Source organism: Lepidochelys kempii, chromosome 15 (assembly GCF_965140285.1).
Source record: "Lepidochelys kempii isolate rLepKem1 chromosome 15, rLepKem1.hap1, whole genome shotgun sequence".
Taxonomy (NCBI): domain Eukaryota; kingdom Metazoa; phylum Chordata; order Testudines; family Cheloniidae; genus Lepidochelys; species Lepidochelys kempii.
The window spans coordinates 28,746,918-28,767,919 of record NC_136394.1 but is presented as its reverse complement, the minus strand read 5'-3'; the positions used below and the strand labels follow the sequence as shown (position 1 = coordinate 28,767,919).

Below are 21,002 nucleotides of genomic sequence, written 5' to 3'. Positions count from 1 at the left end.
AGCACTCTGGGATAGCTCCTGGAGGCCAATACCATCTAATTGCGTCCACAGTACCCCAAATTCGACTCAGCAAGGCCGATTTCAGCGCTAATCCCCTTGTCGGGGGTGGAGTAAGGAAATCGATTTTAAGAGCCCTTTAAGTCGAAAAAAAGGGCTTCGTCGTGTGGACAGGTGCAGGGTTAAATCGATTTAACGCTGCTAAATTCGACCTCAACTCCTAGTGTAGACCAGGGCTCAGTAAAGGTGGCCACCATCAGGTGACTTTCCCGTCCTGGGAGGTCTGCAGACTGAGATAGCTGGAGAACCACTGTCCCAGGCAGCGCTCCAAGCTCTGCCTCTGATTTAATGGTGCTCATTGTCCTTTGCTGGGATCACATCAAAGCCTTATAATCAAAACATTCCCCTTGCTGACTTTGAAAGGAAATGAACATGCTCAATATATGGCAGAGTATTCCCGCCAGGGCTTGTAACAAAGGCTGCTGTGAACATGCATCGCACTGCATGTCGCATCAGCCCAACCCCCAGTAGAGGGTGCACTGACGAATGGGAGGTGGGCAACGGGGGGCCACCAAGGATCAGCATTTGGCTAGGCAGCGGGGAGTCCAAAGCTACTGAGCAAAAGTCTTTGTGAGTCAGAGAGGTACTGGCCCTATTCTCAGCGGAGGGGGGGTCGAGCTGTCTTCTGGCAGCCACTTGGCTCTGCTCGAAAGCTGTTAAAGGGGAAGCATCGAGTGAGCAGCTGATGCACCAGCTCTCCAGCATGCACCAGCTCTCCAGCCCCTCTGCAGGGAAGAAGACACCACAGGCACGTAGCAATAACTATCCAGTATTAGCTGAACTCCAAGTGAGCAGCTGCGCTCAGGGGTTCCCGGCATCATTGCTCTTGCTGCAAGAGGAGAGTTAGAAACCTCTCGCGCTGCCTCCCCAGCAGACACACGCTGTCGGAGCAAAGAGCCCGGCCCGACACGCCGTACCTTGCACTTGCGTCTGGTACATGATGAAGTATTCAGCGGTCCCGCAGCTCTCGAACTCCTCGCCGCCACACTTCTGGGCACACAGCTGCTCGTCCTCGCGCTCGTGGAGGGTGAAGAGCGTGGTGGGGAAGCCGCAGTGGCAGGAGGCCCCCCCCAGGGCTGCCAGCGGGTATTCCTGGGGGGGAGCAAGGGACAGAGCCGCTCAGCTGGAGCCGCCTGAAGCAGGCCAGGAGGCTGGGATGTACAGCCCATTGCTGCCTGCCTGCCAGCTGCCACCCACCACCCGCGCCCACCTGCTTCCTGATCGCCACCAACTCAGCCCCAGACACAGGGCCCATTTCTGCTGCCATCAGAGTTCAGGGCCAGCTCCCATCATCTGCAGGGGCAGCATGGTCAGGCCCTTACTTATTAACGCTGGGTCAGTGATTGAGCACAGTGGCCTGGGAAAGTGTTTCCTTTAGTTCTCCCAAGTTTAGTCATTATCAAAAGGTCCATCTACACTGCAGTTACACTTCAGCTATCACCCCACCCAGCAGAACAGGAATAACGGCATTGGTGTTTGGGGCCAGTTCACAAGTCTCTAGGGTGACAGAAGCTTTTCCCTCTCTCTCTCTCTCTCACGATTCCTTTCTGGGTCAGGAGCTGGAAAAGGGCTGTGAATTACAAGAGTGACCGCTCCTAGCTCCTAGGGGTAGGTTTACTCTTAGGCCCTGATTCTGCACTGCGATCTGCATAGGCAGACTGCTCGCAATCTATCCATGGTACTTCGGCGGCCCTCCCTTCACCAGAGCGCCTCACAATCTTTAAAGCCTGCTGTTGTCCCCGTTGTAAGGACGGGGCACAGAGAGACTAAGGCCTAGATGCACAAAAGGAGTTTGGCACCACGGCAATGTGCAATGTGCAAACCCCTGCCCCACCACCACCCGACTCTGTAAGTGCCTGAACTCACTAGGCAGCTACATTTCCATGTTAAAAGGTCCGTAAGCACCTTTGCTGGTGCCTCTGGGTGGGCCTTTGGACACACCCCTCTCCTTGGCATCTCCCGCTGGCTATCTTCACACACACCCCTCTCCACACCGCGCGGGCAAATTCGGTTCAGGGCACAGAGTGCTTTGTAAATGAAATGTGTTCTGTGGGCCAGATTCCAGTGGCACTCCGCAGACCAGCAGTACCTCCACTGCGGCCACGAGCTCTGCAGCCACGTAACCATGCTTGGAGCCGAACCGGGCGAGGGGCGAGGGGTTATCACTCCGGGCGACCCCATCACAAAGCTGCATAGCTAGCAACGGCAGCTTGGCTTCGACAAAAACCAACCCAACCAGAGTTCTAGCATTTCCAGCGCCTCCTCGCCCAGCCGTGGCCCGGCATTCCAAACCACGGGGCTGGAAATTGCCGAGCTATTTGCTAGTGCAGGGTGTAATATATCTGGAGCTATGATACTCCTCTTAGAATCATGGCCTGATGCTGCTCCGGTAATTTGTGAGTTTGTCACCCAGAGTAAGGTTACTAAAAGCCCACAGACTGCATCTTCTGTGACCTCATTTGGATTTTAAAGTGCAGAGTTATGAGGGAACATTCAGAGACTGACAGGCAATTTAACACCCAGGACTGTAGCAACGCTGGGTTAATCAAGGGGCTCGGTGCTCAGGATTTTATTTACACCTCCGAGAGCCAAGCTCTCAGGGGAGCAAGAACAAAGCAGGGCTGAGGTGTAGAGCTGCTGCTTTCCTATTTATCCAATGTGACAGAGTGCAGGGAACCTAATGGTTTTTAGTGGGGCTCTCTGGTCCATCAAGCGGCTGAGGGAGCATGTTCCCTGGGGTAGAGATGCAGACACAGCCAGGGAAAGCTGCTGAGTCTAGCTATATTGTTTTCAAATCCCTTTCTTAACGTCCTGTTTGCCAGGCATCTGTTTGAGCTACATCTGTCTATGGCACTGAAATGTGACAGCGGGGAGACCTCCAGTGTCAGCGGATGCAGGACGGGAGGGCCTCATTAGAGGGCAGCCATTTAAGTATACGTTTGGGCATCCTCAGAGCTCATAGCAACCGAGTCCCAGGAAGTGCTGTCATTGCCAGACAGTGGAGTTTCATTGGTTCATAACAGCATTTATAAGGAAGTCCCCACACACAGCTTCCTGTTTTGAGGGTGGCGATGTAGCCCTATGTGACACTTGTAAGCTGTAGGGATTGTTTGCTGAGGAACTCCCTGCTGCAGACGGTTTGACCTTTACATGATTAACATCTGCAGTTATATGAGCCATCAGAAAAATGAACAATCCTCATGCTTCAGGACATAAACTGTGACCACAGCTGGGGTCAGGAAGGAAACTACCTTCCCCCATTACTATGGTATGGAATCCGCAGTTTCCTCTAACACATTCTCCTTTTTCCCATGTTGGGTTCAGATTCTTGGCCATCAGTCTACTGCTGGAGGTGAAGCATTAATCTGTTATTTCTGGTCAGCGATCTGCCAGTAAGTTTGTTCGTTTGCTTGTTTTCTTTCTTTCTTTCATTTTTTTAAAAATTAACATTCAAACCCAGATTAAGCGAAAGGAGAAATTTAGTGATCCTCAGCGTTGCCTTAGAACCTACTTTTTGTATGGCAAAGATACAAACTGTAAATTTCACCTCTTGTAGTTTGGACACAAGCAATTATTCCATTAAATTGGATTAGAATGTATTGAGTATGATTTTTAACATGACTATTCCGAAGCAAATGCAGAGCTCTGGAAGGACTCTTAGCTTGATCCTTCCCCACTTGCACCCATGTTTCACCAGTCACTCCCTTGGCTCTAGTGGGGTTATTACTGATTTATGTCATTGCAAACTGGAGGTGTGTGCCAGGTCCTTCGCTTAGAGCCCCATTCACTTCTCCCACCTACCTTTTCAGTGCAGAAGTCCACACACTTGTCCACAGACATGTTCAGCATCACCCCAGTCACAGGCAAAGCTAAGGAAACGTTGTCCGGCCGGTGGAAGCATCCGCGAAATATCGCACTGCCATCTGGAATAGAGACAGCTGGTTAGTAAAGGTCCATGTGACATGGAAGACGGAAAGTAACGTCTGTAGTGCCAAGAGACGATATACGAAACTCTCTGAGAGCCTTTCGTGGTCTTCTCCACCTGCCGCCACCCATCCCACCGCAAAACCTGGGCAATCAATCCACCCAAACCCAATCCTTACTTCTGGCTGCAAACTACCCTCAGCAACAAGTAATCCGACCCTCCTCCCAACTGAACAAACCTTCCTGACTGATGCAAAAAGCCTCCACTCCAAATCCTCCTCCACACAAAGGCATGAGAGATAGGTTATAGACCCTTGCCACACATGCCGGTTCCATGCAGTTCCCTAACACCTTGGGCTCGTTCCATGAAGAGAGGGCCAGTATGAATGAGTCTGCAACCACCTACATATCTCTAACAGACCAATGAACAGTGACTGGCTGGTAAAAGGGCTGGCTACCATTGACCTCATCAGGATCTGAATCCATGGTGAAAGGCTCCAACCCCTTGAGCAATCTTGTCTCTTCACTACCACAGATTTATTAAGGACCCTTCCCCTTATTCTCAGGAAACGATCCAACTTTCACTACAATTTTAAGTTAAATAAGCCTCTGGTACAGTAAGGGAGCCAGTTCTAACTGAATACCATTAGCTGTACTCTGAGAAAGCACTTAGAACATTACCCGGAAAAATACTCTTTGCTGCCTTGAATAAAAATGCACCAGTTGAACTAGAAAAGCCTCATGTTTATTCTGAGAGGTTATCCGGAAAACAAACAGCAGCACAAACTCAATGAGAATCTGTCTCCCCATAGACTTTCTTTGCGGTTTAATTCCTTATCCTCTGTTCTATGCAGCTTGTTTCTTTTTTCTCTTGCTATACAAGGAGAGTATTGAGCAGCCTGATTAAGGATCATTGCTTCCAGACACCAGTTACCCCCACTCAGCTACTCTGTGCTCTTCTCCAGCCAGCCTAGAAAGGGTGTCAATTGGAATGCCATTCTGGAGGAGGAAGACCTGTCTCCCTGGGCTCTGAGATGCTGTGCACTGTGGTTATGGTGTGAGTGCACCCACCGGCATACAGTTACACGTTAGCCTGGCACTTTGTGTCTGATCTCCATCATTTTACGAAGGCAGGGTGAATCTTGGAAAGTCTCTGGCCTGATTTGCTTGAAGCCATAGACGACCCGTGACTGCCAATCGTGGGGCAGAGGGGAAGAGTGAATCCTAGACTCTCAGGGTTGGAAGGGACCTCAGGAGGTCATCTAGTCCAACCCCCTGCCCAATGAACTTTTCCCCAACTTTTTAATTTGCCAAAAACATTTTTTAAAAATGCAATTTTGGTTTGACCCAAAGTGATTTTTTCCCCTGTTTTTGAATTGCCAGTAAACCAAAAAATTATAGGGGGTGGACCTAGTCATGCTGGGGGTGTGGCAGACCTCCTGGCTTGAAGTGGTTTCCATCATATACCGGGGTTACAGTTTGGTACAATGGCTCTCAGCACCTCCACGATACCATGCAAAAAATCCATTATTCATACACTTTTACTTCCATCTAAAGTGGCTGCTAGTTTAGATTAAGGAAAAATTCAGTGAGGGAATAAAAATAAACAAGAGAAACAGAGTGATCACAGTGCATGTGCCTCCCGGTAACAGGCTGCAGCAACTCTGAGAACAAAATGGCTGATGTTTTGGAAATATAAAGAAGCAGTACACAGAAAACGAAGTCATCCCAGGTACAAGGCTGCCTGTGCCACATGACAATGGGGTAACTGTTGATTAAAACTGACTTTTTAATGGAACCATGCCATAGGTGTGTACCAACAATGGCTTTGCGCAAAGAGGGTTAGCTTCCCAGAGTACGCTGGCAGCAAAGCACCGCTTGGAGTATTCCACTCCCTTCTGGTCTTCTCAGAGCAATGCCAGTACCATGAACAATTTGTGAGTGTTCATTTGCATTTTTCTAATTTGATTTCTGCTGGCTTTCCTGTGGGACAGCCTGGCAAAAACCCCAAACCATTCCTGCTGGAGATCTTAGACGCAACCAAGTATCACTGTAAATGATCGTTCTCCTGACTGGATAGATTCTCTCTCTCTCCCTTTGACACTTAAGTACTTGCTAATGAGCCCCACAAGTCTAGGGGCTTAAAGATGAAGGGAGGCTGAATACAATGAATATGAAATTACAGACAAGATTCACAAAAGCCTTAAAAAGTCAGAAAGAGATCAAAAACCCATTTCTGACTCATTAAAGAAGACTCTGCATTCACAGATGCCTCTGCCTTTCTGTCTTTCTCTTCTTTCCCTCTCCTTTGGCTGTGTTACAGTTAATCCGCCTGTCCAAATCACTTAATAAGGTTACACCCCTTCCATTCACAACCCTGGCTCCGTTTATGCAAAGTGGGTCTTTATTATCTCGAAGGGAGGTTATGGGTTTTCCAGGCAGCAAAAGTGATCTGCTAAAGTCACCTTGTACTTAGAACATGCACCAGTGAATTACTTTCCTGAAATGGGGAAATTTCCCTCAAGGAAGGAGTCTGTATTTTGGACAAAGTCTGGTGTTTAGAGCAGCAGTGAACTGGAAGGCAGGACTCCTGGGTTTCAAGTCCAGCATCTGCCACTGATTTACTGTGCAACTTTGGTCAAGTCACTAGATTATTTAGGCCCAGCTTCAGGTGTAAAATTGCCACCATCACTGATCACCAGGGGATAGCTATACCCACATAGGAAATATGAGTTTCAAGTTGATGGCATCCCTTTAACAGCCAACAAACAATAACAGACCAAACCAAGCAGCCACTGCGCCTCCAGAACCTTCAGGCTTGGTTTCTGATCATTTGTTTCTACTGCCTCGTTTTAAGGCGCAATCCAAGCTCGACTGTATCTGCCTAACACAGATGTAGGTAGGAAGCTGAGATTTAACCCCAAACTATCACAGCTTTTTTTCTGGGCTCAGCATGACCTTCCTCTAGAGAAGTCACTGTGATAGGGGAGTATCACAAGGAGGTCTCCTCCAGAGGGCATCGAAGGACCTACCATACACCATGACACCCCTGAAAACAAGCAAAACATACACATTTACTGAGTTACATTATTAGATAGTTGGGCCAAAGACAACAGATGCATTCCTTTAGATGTCAAGTGACTAGCTAATTATAAAACAGGCATGGCCTCTAGTCTAGATCTGAGGCTGCTATCAGTCAACCTGTGGAACTCTTTGCCAGAGTGAAGGCCAAGACTCTAACAGGGTTCAAAAAAGAACTAGATAGATTCATGGAGGATAGGTCCATCAATGGCTATTAGCCAGGATGGACAGGGATGGGTCCCTAGCCTCTGTTTGCCAGAAGCTGGGAATGGGCGAGACGGGATGTTTCACTTGGTGATTAATTACCTGTTCTGTTCACTCCCTCTGGGGCACCTGGCATTGGCCACTGTCAGAAGACAGGGTACTGGGCTAGATGGACCTTTGGTCTGACCCAGTATGGCTGTTCTTATGTTCTTATATAAAACCTACCACCTTCGGAAATCCCTGTAATAACTAGTCCTCGTCAACAAAACCATGGCAGAATGAATCCTTTGTGATATTAAAAAATGGACATCCCTTGAGTAATCAAATACATTTCTGCTCCATTAGAGATGGTCAGCGGGGAAAGAGCGCATTGATCAGCAAGCTGTTACAGGCTACCTGGGGCCAGTGGTATGCTTAATGAATTGAAAGGGTCTAACTTCCTGTGGACCAATCAGCTAGTTCTTTTAGGCTACTCTCATAATCAGCTAATTCCATTCTGTGTCTGGATTCCAAAGATGTGCAGCACCCAGGTGTACAAAGTTTGCATTACATATGGAATCAGAATGAAAGTCTCCAATAGTTTCAATGCAGTGTCACTTGCAAATTGCAAATCCCACTCTTCCTATTGATGGTTATTATGGTAGGTGCCTCCAAGCCCCAGTCAAAGCACCAGGGTCCCATTGTGCCAAACAAATCAAGAAGGCAGGCCATGCCCCAGAGAGAAGTATCAGGCAGGACACAACAGATGGATCAAGCAACCAGACAGGGTGGGAAGACAGAAAGACAAGGTACCTTGACTGACTACTAGAGCAAACAATCAGTGTGCCAGCCAGGTTATGATTTAACACAGGCTACCTGCACCGCCGAGTGACGGGGCGAGGAACTGAACCTTAACAGGGCATAGAAATCCCCCTCAGAGCCTGTGCTTCCAATTGTTCTGGAGTGCTCAGCTACCTTGGTGGCTGGCACAGTAGCGAAGACAGAGAGCGTCACTACTGCACCGATAGAAGATGGGTCTCTCGTAGGAATCTCGCCACCACTCACTCCTGCCTGCTTCCTGTATGGGTGCATCCTGTGACCTCCTTGTCTGCTCTGGCACATGATCTCCCTGCTGGCTGGAGAAGCCAGCTCAATTTTCCAGCCAGTTGAACCTGGCCTCCCTCCTCCCACCAAGATGACTTGGCTTTTGACTGCTCTCCTGAATCGGCAATGACATCTCTCCAGAGCCACCTCCAGCCTTTGCTCTTTAATGAGCATTTATTTTTCCTGAGGTCTAAACCACACTCTGGAGTGAGCTAGTCAGATTGAAGTTATCAGCAGCAGAGGTGACCAGAATTTTGCATCCCTCTGGAAACTCACAGGCCAACCTCATTAGTCAAGTTATTGATGCATGGCCACTCGGTTAATACTTCCTTTCCAAGCATGGTATGCCTTATCCATGGGAGACTGCTGACGTGAAGGACTCTTAAAGGACACTGAGAACATTCTGCCAGAGAGAGATTCCTGGCTGTTGTCAAAAGCGGGATGGTGAAGTGGGGGAGCCTAGCCCTTCTCTTCATGGCATTTCACCGAGCAGACACTTACTGCAGAAGAAAACTTCATACTTCCATAGCACCTTTCATCTCATTCAATACTGCTCTTCTGGTACTTCCTAGAGGGCCCAGTTGAGATCCCAATGTGCTAGGTCCTGTCCATACCAGTAGAGAGAGAGAGAGTCTTTGTCCCAAAGGACTTACAATCTAAACAGACAGATGAAGGACGTACAGTCACCCCCACGTTATGGGTGAGACATAGATTAAGCAATTTGTCCAAGGTCACACAGGGAGTCTGTGACAAAGCCAGGGACTAAACCTAGATCTCTTGAATCCCAGCTTGTCTCTTAACCACAAGAATGTCCTTCCTCTCTGCTGCATCCTCAAAGCACTTTATAGCCCTGTGAATGAGGGGAACACCCCACCTGAATGATAGATAGAATTATCCCCATCGTAAGATGGGGAAACAAAGGCAGAGAAAAGTTACAGAGCCACATTTTCACTGCAGGGTTCAGTCTATCAGCGGTGTCTCCTTCACCATTCCAGTCCACAGACAGGGATCAATTCCTACACATCCTCTTCTATCTGCTTCCCCTCCCCCACAAAGCCCACAGATTCTGTGTGCCTGGAGAGCATTTGCTGTGTCCTATTATGATAACGATCTGCAGTCGCCTAATGGCTGTGAAGCTAGATTTGCTAATGGCATTTGAATGAGTCATTTCGAGCTGTGACAAAACAAGGGCAAAAGCAATTTGCAGGGAATGAGCTTCATTCCTTCTGTGTGAGGCTTTTCCAGTGAGACGCACACGTTGCTGCATTTTGCTGGTTGCTTATGTCACAAAACAGGAGGGAAAGCCCAGGAGCAAAGTCTCTCTATTTTTATCCTCTCCTGGGATACCCACCACACTGGGCCTGGGGACAGTAGGGCAAGAAGCACTTCAGATTCTGTCTCTTCTCCTGGACCTGCCCTGACCCTTTGTCAGGGAACCAGATGATCCTTGTTCATTTGAATTTCGCCCTTTGCTTGAGGGGAGGTTCTTGCCTGAGGAGCAAAGAGATTTCCAGGGTTCCCCCCGACAAACAGACGGTCTGTGTCTCATGTGGTTCTCCCTGTCCATGTTATAAATGCTCAGGAGCTGATCAGGGACGACTTGAAACGCTACCACATTCCACTGCAGTAGAAGGGAAGCTATATTCACTCTCCAAGGCTGATGAGCAAAGGCCAACAGGGATGTCAAGAGAAAGCTGTTGATTCAGAACAGAGACCAGAGGGGTCTCCGATTGGTGAAGGTGGCACAGTTTTCACAAAGAATCACTCTCCTAAAGGGGCTGGAGCAGCAGGTGACCTGCTCATCAGAGCAACCTGCTGAATCAGATCCTTAGAGCCGGAGACCGGGTGAATTCACTGTCTGGGCATCCCAATGTCTTTGGCCAGCACAGTCCGGCTCAGTTTGTTACAGACTGGCAGTCTTTGAGAAAGTTTGCATCTACAGCTCTAAGTTCCCAAAAGATTCAGGTTTGCTGGACAGACAGACAATCAAGCTGGTTCTTATAGTATTCAAATGGATGCGCCAATCTCTAATAAAAGTGATAATGCAGAAAAGGCAGGAGGGTTCAATTAACAGTTCTGTTTTGTAATTGCGGGGGAAATGGATGATGTAGTCATATTATCATATGATGATGAAATATTTTTCCTTCTTCCAGTACCTAAAGATGATATTCAGCAGCATTAACTCATTAATTAATTCATAATTAACTGAAATTAAACATTCCACGTGCATCCAGTAGTTTTAAAAGAGATCGCCAAGGAACCGCTTGAATCATCAGTGTTGTTTCGATACGTCTTAGAATGCTGGGGAAGTTCCAGAAGTCTGGAAGAAAGCTAATGTTGTGCCAATGTTTAAAAAGGGTAAACAGGATGACCTGGGTAATTATGGGCCGATCAGCCTGACATAGATCCCAGGCAAATTAACGGAATGGCTCATATGGGATTGATTAAAAAGAATTAAAGGAGAGTACTGTAATTAATGCCAATCAACATGCATTTATGGAAAATAGATCTTGTCAAGCTAACTTCTTGTCTTTTTTGATGAGATTATACATTTGACTATAAAGGTCTTGATGGAATATACGTAAGGCCTTGTCTACACTACAAAGTTTTGTCGGCAAAAGTTATGCCACTTTAATTAAAACCGCTGTTGCATGTCCACACTAGCTTCTTGTGTCAGCCGGGTGCATCCACACTAACAGCTCTTGCATCGACACAGAGAGCAGTGTACTGTTGTAGCTATTCCACTGTGCAACTGGCCACAGGGTGCTTTGGGAAGGGTTTGCAATGCCTCATGGGGCAGGGTCAGCGTCACATGATGCAGATTTCTCACTCCCATCCTTCCATGGGCATCCAAGTAGATTGTCAGCTGCTTTTCACCCCACTGAAGGGGTGGAGGGAGAGGAGAGTGGTGTGTCTGCGGCAGGGGAGACAGCAGGCTGACTGATCTATTCTGAGGCAGGGGGAGGGGGACACACTCCCACCCCCACATCAGCCCCTGGCTCTGCTCGGCACACTGGTCTCTCCTGAAGCAGCCCGCTCTGCCTGCCTGCTTATGGCTCTGTGATTCCCTCCGAGTTCTCCCACAGCCTCCTCATCTGTGGGGAGCAGCATCCCGAGCTGCTCTGGGAGCTCTCCGTGCTGAGGCTTGTCAAAGCAGCGCAGCAGTCCCGTCCCTGCAGCAGCAGTCTGCCCGCCGCTGTGCTCCAGTGCAGGGCAGAACAGGAGCCTTCCACATTAACGACTTGCTTTTTGTTCCCCCAACGGAGCCGCACGCTCAGCTGTCAGATACTTCCCGGAACTTTGAAAAGGGAGGGGTGTATGTCTGCAGGGCAGCAGAGATCAAACCGGTGAGCAGAGCGGTCCCAGCAGGCATTGTGGGATACTGGGGGAAGCCAGTTCTGTCAACAAAACAAACAGCAGAATCTGCACTGATGCTCTGTCGCTTTAACTTTGCTGCAAAAAGCTTTATGCCTCTTGTTGAGGTGGTTTTAAACAAACAGCAGAATCTGCACTGATGCTCTGTCGCTTTAACTTTGCTGCAAAAAGCTTTATGCCTCTTGTTGAGGTGGTTTTATTTTGTCAGCAAAACACCAGAGTTTTGCGGCCAAAAGTAGCTTTGTAGTGTAGCGTAGACAAGGCCTTAGACTTCTGTAAGGCATTGACTTGGTACCATGTGACATTTTAATTAAGAAACTAGAACTGGCCAAAATAAACATGGCACACATCACATGGATTAAAAACTGGATGACTGATAGGCCTCAAAGTGTAACTCTAAAAGGGGGATGACTCTTGCCAGTGGGGTCCTGCGGGAATCAGTTCTTGGCCCTACACTATTTAACATTTTTATCAGTGATGTGAGAGGAAATTTAAAATCATCACGGAAGAAGTTTGCAGATGACACAAAGACTGGGGGAAGTGATATGTAAAGAAGAGGGCAGGTCATTGATACTGAACGATCTGGATCACTTGGTAAGCTGGGCACAAGCAAACAATATGTATTTTAATACAGCTAAATGTAAAGTCATACATCTAGGAACTAAGAATGCAGGCCATACTTGCATAAGGGGGGGACTCTATCCTAGGGAACAGTGACTCTGAAAAGGACTTGGGGGTTGTGGTGGATAATCAGCTGAACATGAGCTCCCAGCGTGATACTGTGGCCAAAGGGCTAATGTTATCACTGAAGTACAAATGGGAATCTCGAGTAGCAGTGGGGAGATTATATTCCCCCTGTATTTGACACTGACTGCTAATGGAATACTGCATCCAGTTCTGGTGTCCACAATTCAAGATGTTGGTAATGGACAGGGTTCAGAGAAGAGCCACGAGAATGATTCAAGGATTGGAAAACCTGCCTTATAACGATAGACGGAAGCAGCTCAATCTGCTTAGTTTAAGACAGAGAAGTTTAAGGAGTGACTTGATCACAGTCTATAAGTGTCTATGTGGGAAACAGAAATTTGATATTAGAGGGCTCTTCTGGCTAGCAGACCAAGGTATAATAAGATCTAGCAGCTGGAAGTTGAAGCTAGACAAATTCAGGCCTGGTCTACACCTAAAATGTAAGTCAACCTAGCTAAATTGCACAGAGCTGTGAAAAATTTCACTCCCTGAGCATTGCAGTTAGGTCGACATAACCCTCACTGTAGACATGGCTGGGTCAACCAAAGGAGTCTTCCGTCAACCTAGCTACCGCCTCCGGGAGAAAAACCCCGCCGGTTGATGCAGGGAGTGTGCACTAGCAAAACTGCAGCATTGTCGCTGTGCCCCTGGAGTGGCTGTTCTGTGGACACCCTCAGACGAGAAATAAGGCACAGAGAGGGATTTAAGCAGGGGAGCAACTTACCAACTGGCAATTTTTAAATCAAGACTGGATATTTTTCTGAAAGATCTGCTCCAGGGCAAAGGGGAATTAATTCAGGGATGTTCACTGGCCTGTGTTATATAGGAACAATCACAGTGGTTCCTTCTGGCTTTATAAGCTATGAAATAACATCTGAATAAAACACCCATTCCACCCAGGGACAGCTCAGCCCGTGAGGAACATCTTGCTGCAGGCAACACCCATACAGATAAAATCAAATCTGGAAAGTCCGAGGTATCCTGACATGAAGATCGTACCTTAGCACAACCTCAGCTATCACCTTATCAGCACACTACAAATAAGCTGCTCTTCAGATCTCATGTATTGGCCTGAGACTGTCAGGAGACATGGGTTCTTTCCCCAGACCTGCCGCAGGCTTCCCGAACAAGTCACTTCTGCTCTCTGTGCCTCAGTTTCCCCACTGGAGAAATGGGGATGATCATTCTGAGTGACGTTACTGAGGGGGCTTAGGACACTTAATTCAGTAGTACCTGAAAAGCTGTCTGGGATCACTGGATGGAAAGTGCTACAGGACACTTCTGTGCTGTAACCGCTGCCTATCATGCAGACCAATATTGTCTCATTGTTTACATCTACTCCCCTGTCCGTCTGTTTCTATCTGTTATCTCCTGTCTCACACTCAGACTGGAAGCTCTTTGCAGCAGGAACTGGCTTTCTGAGCTGTGTTTGTACAGGGCCTAGCACAATGGGGTTCTGGCCGATGCCTGGGGCCGCTAGGTACTACAGTAACACAGATAGTCAATAGTATAGATAACTTGTAGGGCCATCTCAAATAATAAGTAGCAACAGCAAAGTGGAATCCATTATCTATTATTATCTGTTGCTAAACCAGTCTGAGTTACAGACGCAAGTCACTTGAGATCCGTATGCTCCATGCTGCTCACATTCCAGCCATGCACTGTCTGTCCCAAACAAAAACGATTATGCCTCTGTTTTCAATCAGAGAAATTCAAATCATTTGGCATATTTACCAAGCAATCACTCAGGAAGACTTTGGTCTGCCTGGCAGGAATGAACTAATTAGCCAGGCTCACTGCATAGCCGGTGCTGGCTTAAGTATGCAAGTACTGTAAGTATGCAATCCAATTCAGACAGTCCATTTCTCAGCTCTTCTGTAATCCTGCAAATAATCCTGACATCTGCAACTCAGCATTAAGGTTAATGAGATCTGACAGCTCCATGCTGACACACCTTTCGCTGTAAATTAATAACACAGCTCCTCTAAGAGAACGTCAGCTCCTTAAGACTCTCTCTCTCTCCCCACTCCTCTGTTTCTGGCAAACGCTAATGCCAGCTCACTGCAAGGGAAAGGCCTTTTGATTATAAGAAGTGTCCTTTCGGATTGTAACATCGTTAACATTTCAGGACAGTTGCTGAGGGAGACGCGCAGATGCTGCAGTTTTAATGGAGAGCATTTCACCACTTACAGCGGAAGACACAAACAAGCACAAGGTTGCCGCGGACTTTGCTTTTGACAACAAGGGTGGGATGCACCTAAACAAGCAAAGTGCGCGTCACTGGGCAATGCAGGAGTTCCCCCACGTTTTCACTGGGCGGACCACATTTCGACACTCAGATTGACTCATGAATGCTTTCCCGCTCATAGAATCATAGAAGATTAGGATTGGAAGAGACCTCAGGAGGTCACCTAGTCCAACGCCCTGGTCAAAGCAAGACCAACCCCAACTCATCCGCCTCCCCTCCTCGTAACATACTCTGGCAACCATGTCCCTGTCAACCCGAAAACGTAACAGTAGGGAAATAGTGAATGGATTTTGAGTTTCTTTTAATGCAGGTTAGCCACTGGGAGCCAGTGCCAAGCAACTAGCTGGTTCTCTGAGTACCACCACCAAGTGCTCTGCAGTCCATGGACCACACTTTGAGAACCTCTGTTGTGATCTGAAACGGCTGCTTCCTTGGGCAAGTAACCTGGCCTTTTTTGATCTCAGCCAGGCCAGGCAGAGAACTGGGGGAAAATCAGAGGCAACCTAGTGCCGGGGAGCGGGAGTGGAGTGGTATTCAGGAGACCTACATTCTGGTCCCACCTCTGCAGCTGACCTGCACAAGTCTCTCACCATTGACTGTCTTGCCAAAGGTGCATTAGAGATCATTCTGCACTTGTGTCTCTTGTTCTGAGGCCGCGGCCCTTGCCTCCACTCATAGACCAAAAGGGACCACCAGATCATCTCAGCTGACCTCCTATCACAGCCCACCAACACCCTCCACCCTAACACCCCACACTAAAACCAACATCCAAAATAAGACGAAAGTTTTACCGCCCTCAGATTTCTGCTTCTACAACTACCCCATGGTACTTGATATTAATATGGAATCTTGTTCTCCTGTAGTTCAAACCCCAGGGCTTCCCAGTGCTCAGATCTACATGTTAGCCACATACTGCCTTGTATCTTTGTAAGGGTTCCTTTCAAGAAAAAAATCTGGCATGTAGTTCATCAGAGAAAGCACACAGCATCGAGTTTTCCTCTTTTCGTTATTTGTTGCTAAATTATGCCAGTGAAGTCAATCAATCCTTATTAAAACGATTATGGCAAGACCCCAGTCGGAGTAATTTGACGGCTGCTGCACACTTTACCATCACAACGACACAGTTCTTGGCAGCTTCTGCCACAGAGTGTCAGAAAAAAGGCTTAGAATGGGGGCTAATTACAGTATTATGCAACTTAACTGGAAGCCAAAGGAGTCCCTTTAAGAGAGAGCGGGAGAGAGCCTGTGTTCGAAGGAGAGTGGAATGGAAGTCCCCTCATTCCTTTATGGAGCCCGTGTATATTCTTCATCTCCTAGAGCAGGGGTGGCCAGCCTGGGGCTCCAGAGCCCCACGCAGCTCTTCAGAAGTTAATATGCGGCTCCTCGTATAGGCACCGACTCCGGGGCTGGAGCTACAGGGGCCAACTTCCCAATGTGCCGCGGGGGGCCTCACTGCTCAACCCCTGGCTCTGCCACAGGCCCTGCCCCCACTCCACCTCCTCCCCTGAGCCTGCCGTGCCCTCGCTCCTTCTCCTCCCCCCCCAGAGCCTCCTGCACGCCACGAAACAGCTGATGGGGAGGTGCGGGGAGGGAGGGGGAGGCGCTGATCGGCGGGGCTGCTGTTGGGTGGGAGGCGCTGGGAGCAGGGGAGGAGCTGATGGGGGGCTGCTGACGTATTACTGTGGCTCTTTGGCAATGGACATTGGTAAATTCTGGCTCCTTCTCAGCCTCAGGTTGCGCCACCCCTGCCCTAGAGGAATAGCAAGTGCCCACGGTCAGTTCTGATGCCCACCCACAGCCCTGCAGACATCATTTCTGCAGAACAAATGGAACAACATGACATCCCTAATTCAAAGGTCCCTCCCTTCCTGCGGGATGGAGAGGAATTAAAGGGGCGGTGTCCAGATTTTGGCTTCAGGCCAAATCCTGAGTAACTCCCCTCAAGTTACTCCACACACACATCAGCGTAACTGAGCTCAGAATCTAGGGCCAGCAATGACAGCGCCTCCTTATCTTTCCTTATGAAGAGGGACAAGAGCAGAGCTCCCCATCAGTAAACTGGGGTTAAAGATATTTACATTCCTTTGTGAAGTGCTTGGAGATCCACAAAGGATGAGCACTATAGAAGAGCCAAGTGTCCGGAAAGGGTGAGATTTGCCCCAGGTCAGCGGCATGAACAGAACCCAGGTCCCCTGATTCCCAGTCTAGTGCACTATGTGCTGGACCAGAAGATTAACTGGGGCTTGAGGAAAGCCAGTAGGGGGGTGGAGCCTCTTTTCTGAAAAGATAAGTGCAATTCCATCCTCTCCTTTTCAGCTATCAGACGGTCATTCGGCACAGCTAGTCTGACAGATGAAATCAGCTTCAAAGGGGGAAGGTGTAATGAATTCAGTATTGAATTTTCCCCTTTCCTGTCTTGCTCCATGGGCAGCAGCCTAGGAACTATCTGTTTCAGGCGCCTTCTGAATAATTCCTCTCCTAAGTTACTACGGCCCCCGGCATCAATTTGTCATGATCGTCCCTGGCCTTGCCAGCTAGTTTTCTCAAGGTGTGACTGTGGTTACACATCGCCCTGGTTCCAGGGCTCATCCAATTCATTACTGAAAATAATCAACCCCCCTCCTCCCCACTCCTCTTTTCCCTGGTTTATGACTCCAAGTTGCCCAGCACTCGTATGAGGAATGGGGGGTAGGGGGGAAGACGTAGCTCGGAAAAGAGAAAGAGGCCAGGCAAAGTTGATGGGAAGAATATAAAGTTCCCCTTTCTTTATAGCAGAGGGACACAGAATGGCTGCTTGAAGTAGCCCTACAGTTACCGTATTGTGCACGACAGGACCTACAGGGTGTGAGTGTAAAGCCAAGCTATTGTCCTGTCATAGTTCACTCTTAATCACTCTTGCTTCCCCTGTCTCAGAGGGGGGTGGGTGGGCAGTATGGGCATTGTCCCTAACACTGGATCCTACGTCTGTCCACCTTGAGGGCACAATGTGTGCCATGCCTCTTGGCACAAGCCTTCCCCCAAATAAACCCCATCAATTTCTCTGAAAACAATCCCAGTTAAGAGAGCAGCCCGGCCCCTCTGTGCCTGGGATGCCCCTTCCAGAGCTGCCCTCTGCTCACTGAAATCCTTCCTGCAGCCAGAAGCAAGAGGTGCTGGAGCGCTTGCCAGAGAGATCATAGTCATCCACAGGTGGGGAAGTCTGGAGAGTTCAGAGACACCTCTGAACATTGCAGGAAAGCATCAGATCCCAACCAAAGCCAAGCTCCCAAACTGGTGAGGTACTTTGGCTCCCCAGCTGGGTCTCACTATTCACTTTGGGCTACAGGCATCAGCATGAATTGAGCATGAGAAGAGGAGAGCACCGTGTGATCACCAGGGATGAAATGCACCCACCAGGTAAGCCCAAGGAGTGCATTTCACCCCAAAGAGGTGAGCACAAAGCTCTGGGAAATGCAAATGCTTCCAGCCGGGCACTTTCCCTGTTTCCATGTTGCACCTGCCAATCCATTTTCATTAGCTACTTCAATGTCTGACAGCAGCGCGGTTATTACTTACATCTCCTGGTGGACTCCTGGGCCAGCTCCAGCCGGTAAATGGAGAGACGGTTCACACCTCCGCAGAAGTTGCTCTTCTCTCCCTTGCACTCCATGTTACATTCAGACTCGCTCACATTTAAGGCCTGGATTTTGTGTCCACAGTAACATTCTGCACCGAACTCCAACCCGGCGTACAAATAACCCCTGGAGATAGAAACCACAGTCAGAGCAGCATCCCTTACACAGTGAAACAACAGGCGCGGGAGGAAGGAGGAGCCTGGCCCAGGTAAACCTACTGGAAGTCAGTAGAGCTACCGGGGATCTGACCCCTGAGTTCTTGCACCTGCTGGAGGTGACGGTTCAAATCCCTAATGAGATCAGTGGTGGGTAAGCAGTTCAAGGCACTGGGAATGTCTACGGAAAGGGTTGAGGTTACTCAGAGCCCATCGCATGAGACAGATGTGGTGGAAAAAGTCTCTCCTGCATAAATTCTCCTCTCAGCTCCACACAGTGGGTTGCAACTCTTATCCCTTGCTCTTGCTATCGGCTGAATCCTGAGCGGTGCTGACCTCTCCCGCTCACATTAGCAGGTCTCAAGATTTGGCCCTGTGTGTGCAGATTTCTCACTACTATCCACAGCAGCCCTGTTTATGCACAGAGAGTTTCACGTGCAAACCTGCAAGGGGAATTTTGCTCAATAGCTGGTGGATTTTCCTTCCAAGTACTCTTGGGATCTTCCCCGTTCAGTCCTCTTCACTGGCACAGACCACAGGGGGAAGAGAAATGTACCCGTCACAGACACATCCCATTCCTGGTGGCCCTGGGGAGCACACTGCCATCGCAGATCTATGCTTTTCAAATCAAGAGGAGCTGCACCCAAAATAGGTGATGCAAAAACAGTTGCACATTTCGGAAACCTCTATTAAGGCCAATTCGACTTTCCTAAGCCTGGTCCTAACCTCTCTGATTTCAATGGGCTTTGGATCAGGCCCTCAATGGTGAACGACAGGTGCTGGGGAGAACACATTGGGTAATCTCTACCAGGAAGCCCCAAGTCACATCAGTTAACTCAGGCATCCAGATTGTACCAGGTGAGCCATTTAAACTGATCAGGTTTCAGAGTAACAGCCGTGTTAGTCTGTATTCGCAAAAAGAAAAGGAGTACTTATGGCACCTTAGAGACTAACCAATTTATTTGAGTATGAGCTTTCGTGAGCTACAGCTCACTTCATCGGATGCATACCGTGGAAACTGCAGCCTTCTGCAGCCTTCTGCTGCAGTTTCCACGGTATGCATCTGATGAAGTGAGCTGTAGCTCACGAAAGCTCATGCTCAAATAAATTGGTTAGTCTCTAAGGTGCCACAGGTACTCCTTTTCTTTTTTTAAACTAATCAGTACACTATTTATCCAGTATTTAGCAAAACCAGGCATGAGTCTGATCTCACTTCAACAGGTGCAAATCAGGAGTAATTCCTTTAAGGAAACGGAGTTACACCAGCGTCAACTGGGTGTGAGATCAGAATCAGGCCCGTTGAATCAGAATCAGGCCAGCCTGGAATCCATTGCTTGGCTGTTGCATCAGTTAAGCTGGTACACTGATTAAGATACTGATAAGAACATAAGGACAGCCACGCTGGGTCAGACCAATGTTCCATCCAGCCCAGGATCCTGTCTTCCGACAGTGGCCAATGCCAGGTGCTTCTGAGGGAATGAACAGAACAGGGTAATTATTGAGTGATCCATCTCCTGTCATCCAGTCCCAGCTTGTGGCATTATCTGGATTCTGCTGTATTTTGAATTCTCTATAACAATTCAGCCACTTGAGAGTCAATCTAAATTGCTCCAAGTACTGGGCACAATAGGAGATCAGCTTGCCGCAAGCCATTTCAGGGCTCTGGTTGCCACAGCAGTCATGTTATAGCTAAAATTCTCTGAACAAGAGTGTGTTTGATTTTTCTGTATGTGTGTGTCCATTGCTGATGATTTACTAGACACCAGCTGGAAGTAGCATCACTTTAAAAGAAAAAGGGCTCAGTGCATCTTATAGATCATAAAGCAAGAGACAGCAACATTACTTACAGGCAAAAAGGACATTATGTGTGTTGCAAGTGAAATAATAAGCAATGGAGACTTTACAGGGCCCTAGAGTTGGAAAGCTCCACTAGTTGATACCGATTGGATTTGAAAAGAGGAGATTGCAACGTTACCTGAAAGAGGAGTGGGCTTGAAAAGTGAACATAGAGATGAACCCCCTTGCCTCTAGAGACAAGGGTCAGAGCTTGGCACAAAAAATTGACTCGCAAGAGTGGTGACACGGGTTCTCCAGGAAGATGCCAGTCATGCAGCAATTCTGCTGAGTAAGAGAGAGCTGCTGGGCAAACTCTCAGATTATTTTATTTTATTAGTGGTTGAATAGCAGTGCTGAGCTCAATGCTGTGTACAACACAGAGCAGAGAAGATCCCCACACCTGGGAGTTTACAATCGAAATACTCTTGTGGTGTACTATGTGGCAGATGCACATATGCAAAATTGCATGCACACGAACTTGAACTTGCACTTGCATTTGTTGTCTGCAAACACCTGTGCACGTACCGATGCTGCATGCATCTTTTCAGTTGTCTAATGGCAGCCCGGAGGGATATCTTAGCATTTGTACCCACAAACCTAACAAGAGGCAAGGTTTCTTTCAAGGGTGCAGATGCTAACACTTGTGGACGCCCGGGTGCGAGGCTGTGTAAAGGGCAC

At 48.3% G+C, this 21,002-nt stretch overlaps 1 protein-coding gene across 1 annotated transcript in view; it reads right to left on the bottom strand.

Moving 5' to 3' along the window:
- The window catches only part of WSCD2 (WSC domain containing 2), a 132,946-nt gene that overhangs the window by 35,983 nt on the left and 75,961 nt on the right, over positions 1-21,002 (bottom strand). The window contains exons 4-6 of the mRNA XM_073313578.2: positions 18,275-18,459; positions 3,859-3,980; positions 975-1,149 (exon numbers count right to left, since the gene is read on the bottom strand). Coding sequence (XP_073169679.1) covers positions 975-1,149; positions 3,859-3,980; positions 18,275-18,459 — 482 coding nt within the window. The remainder of the gene's footprint in view (positions 1-974; positions 1,150-3,858; positions 3,981-18,274; positions 18,460-21,002) is intronic.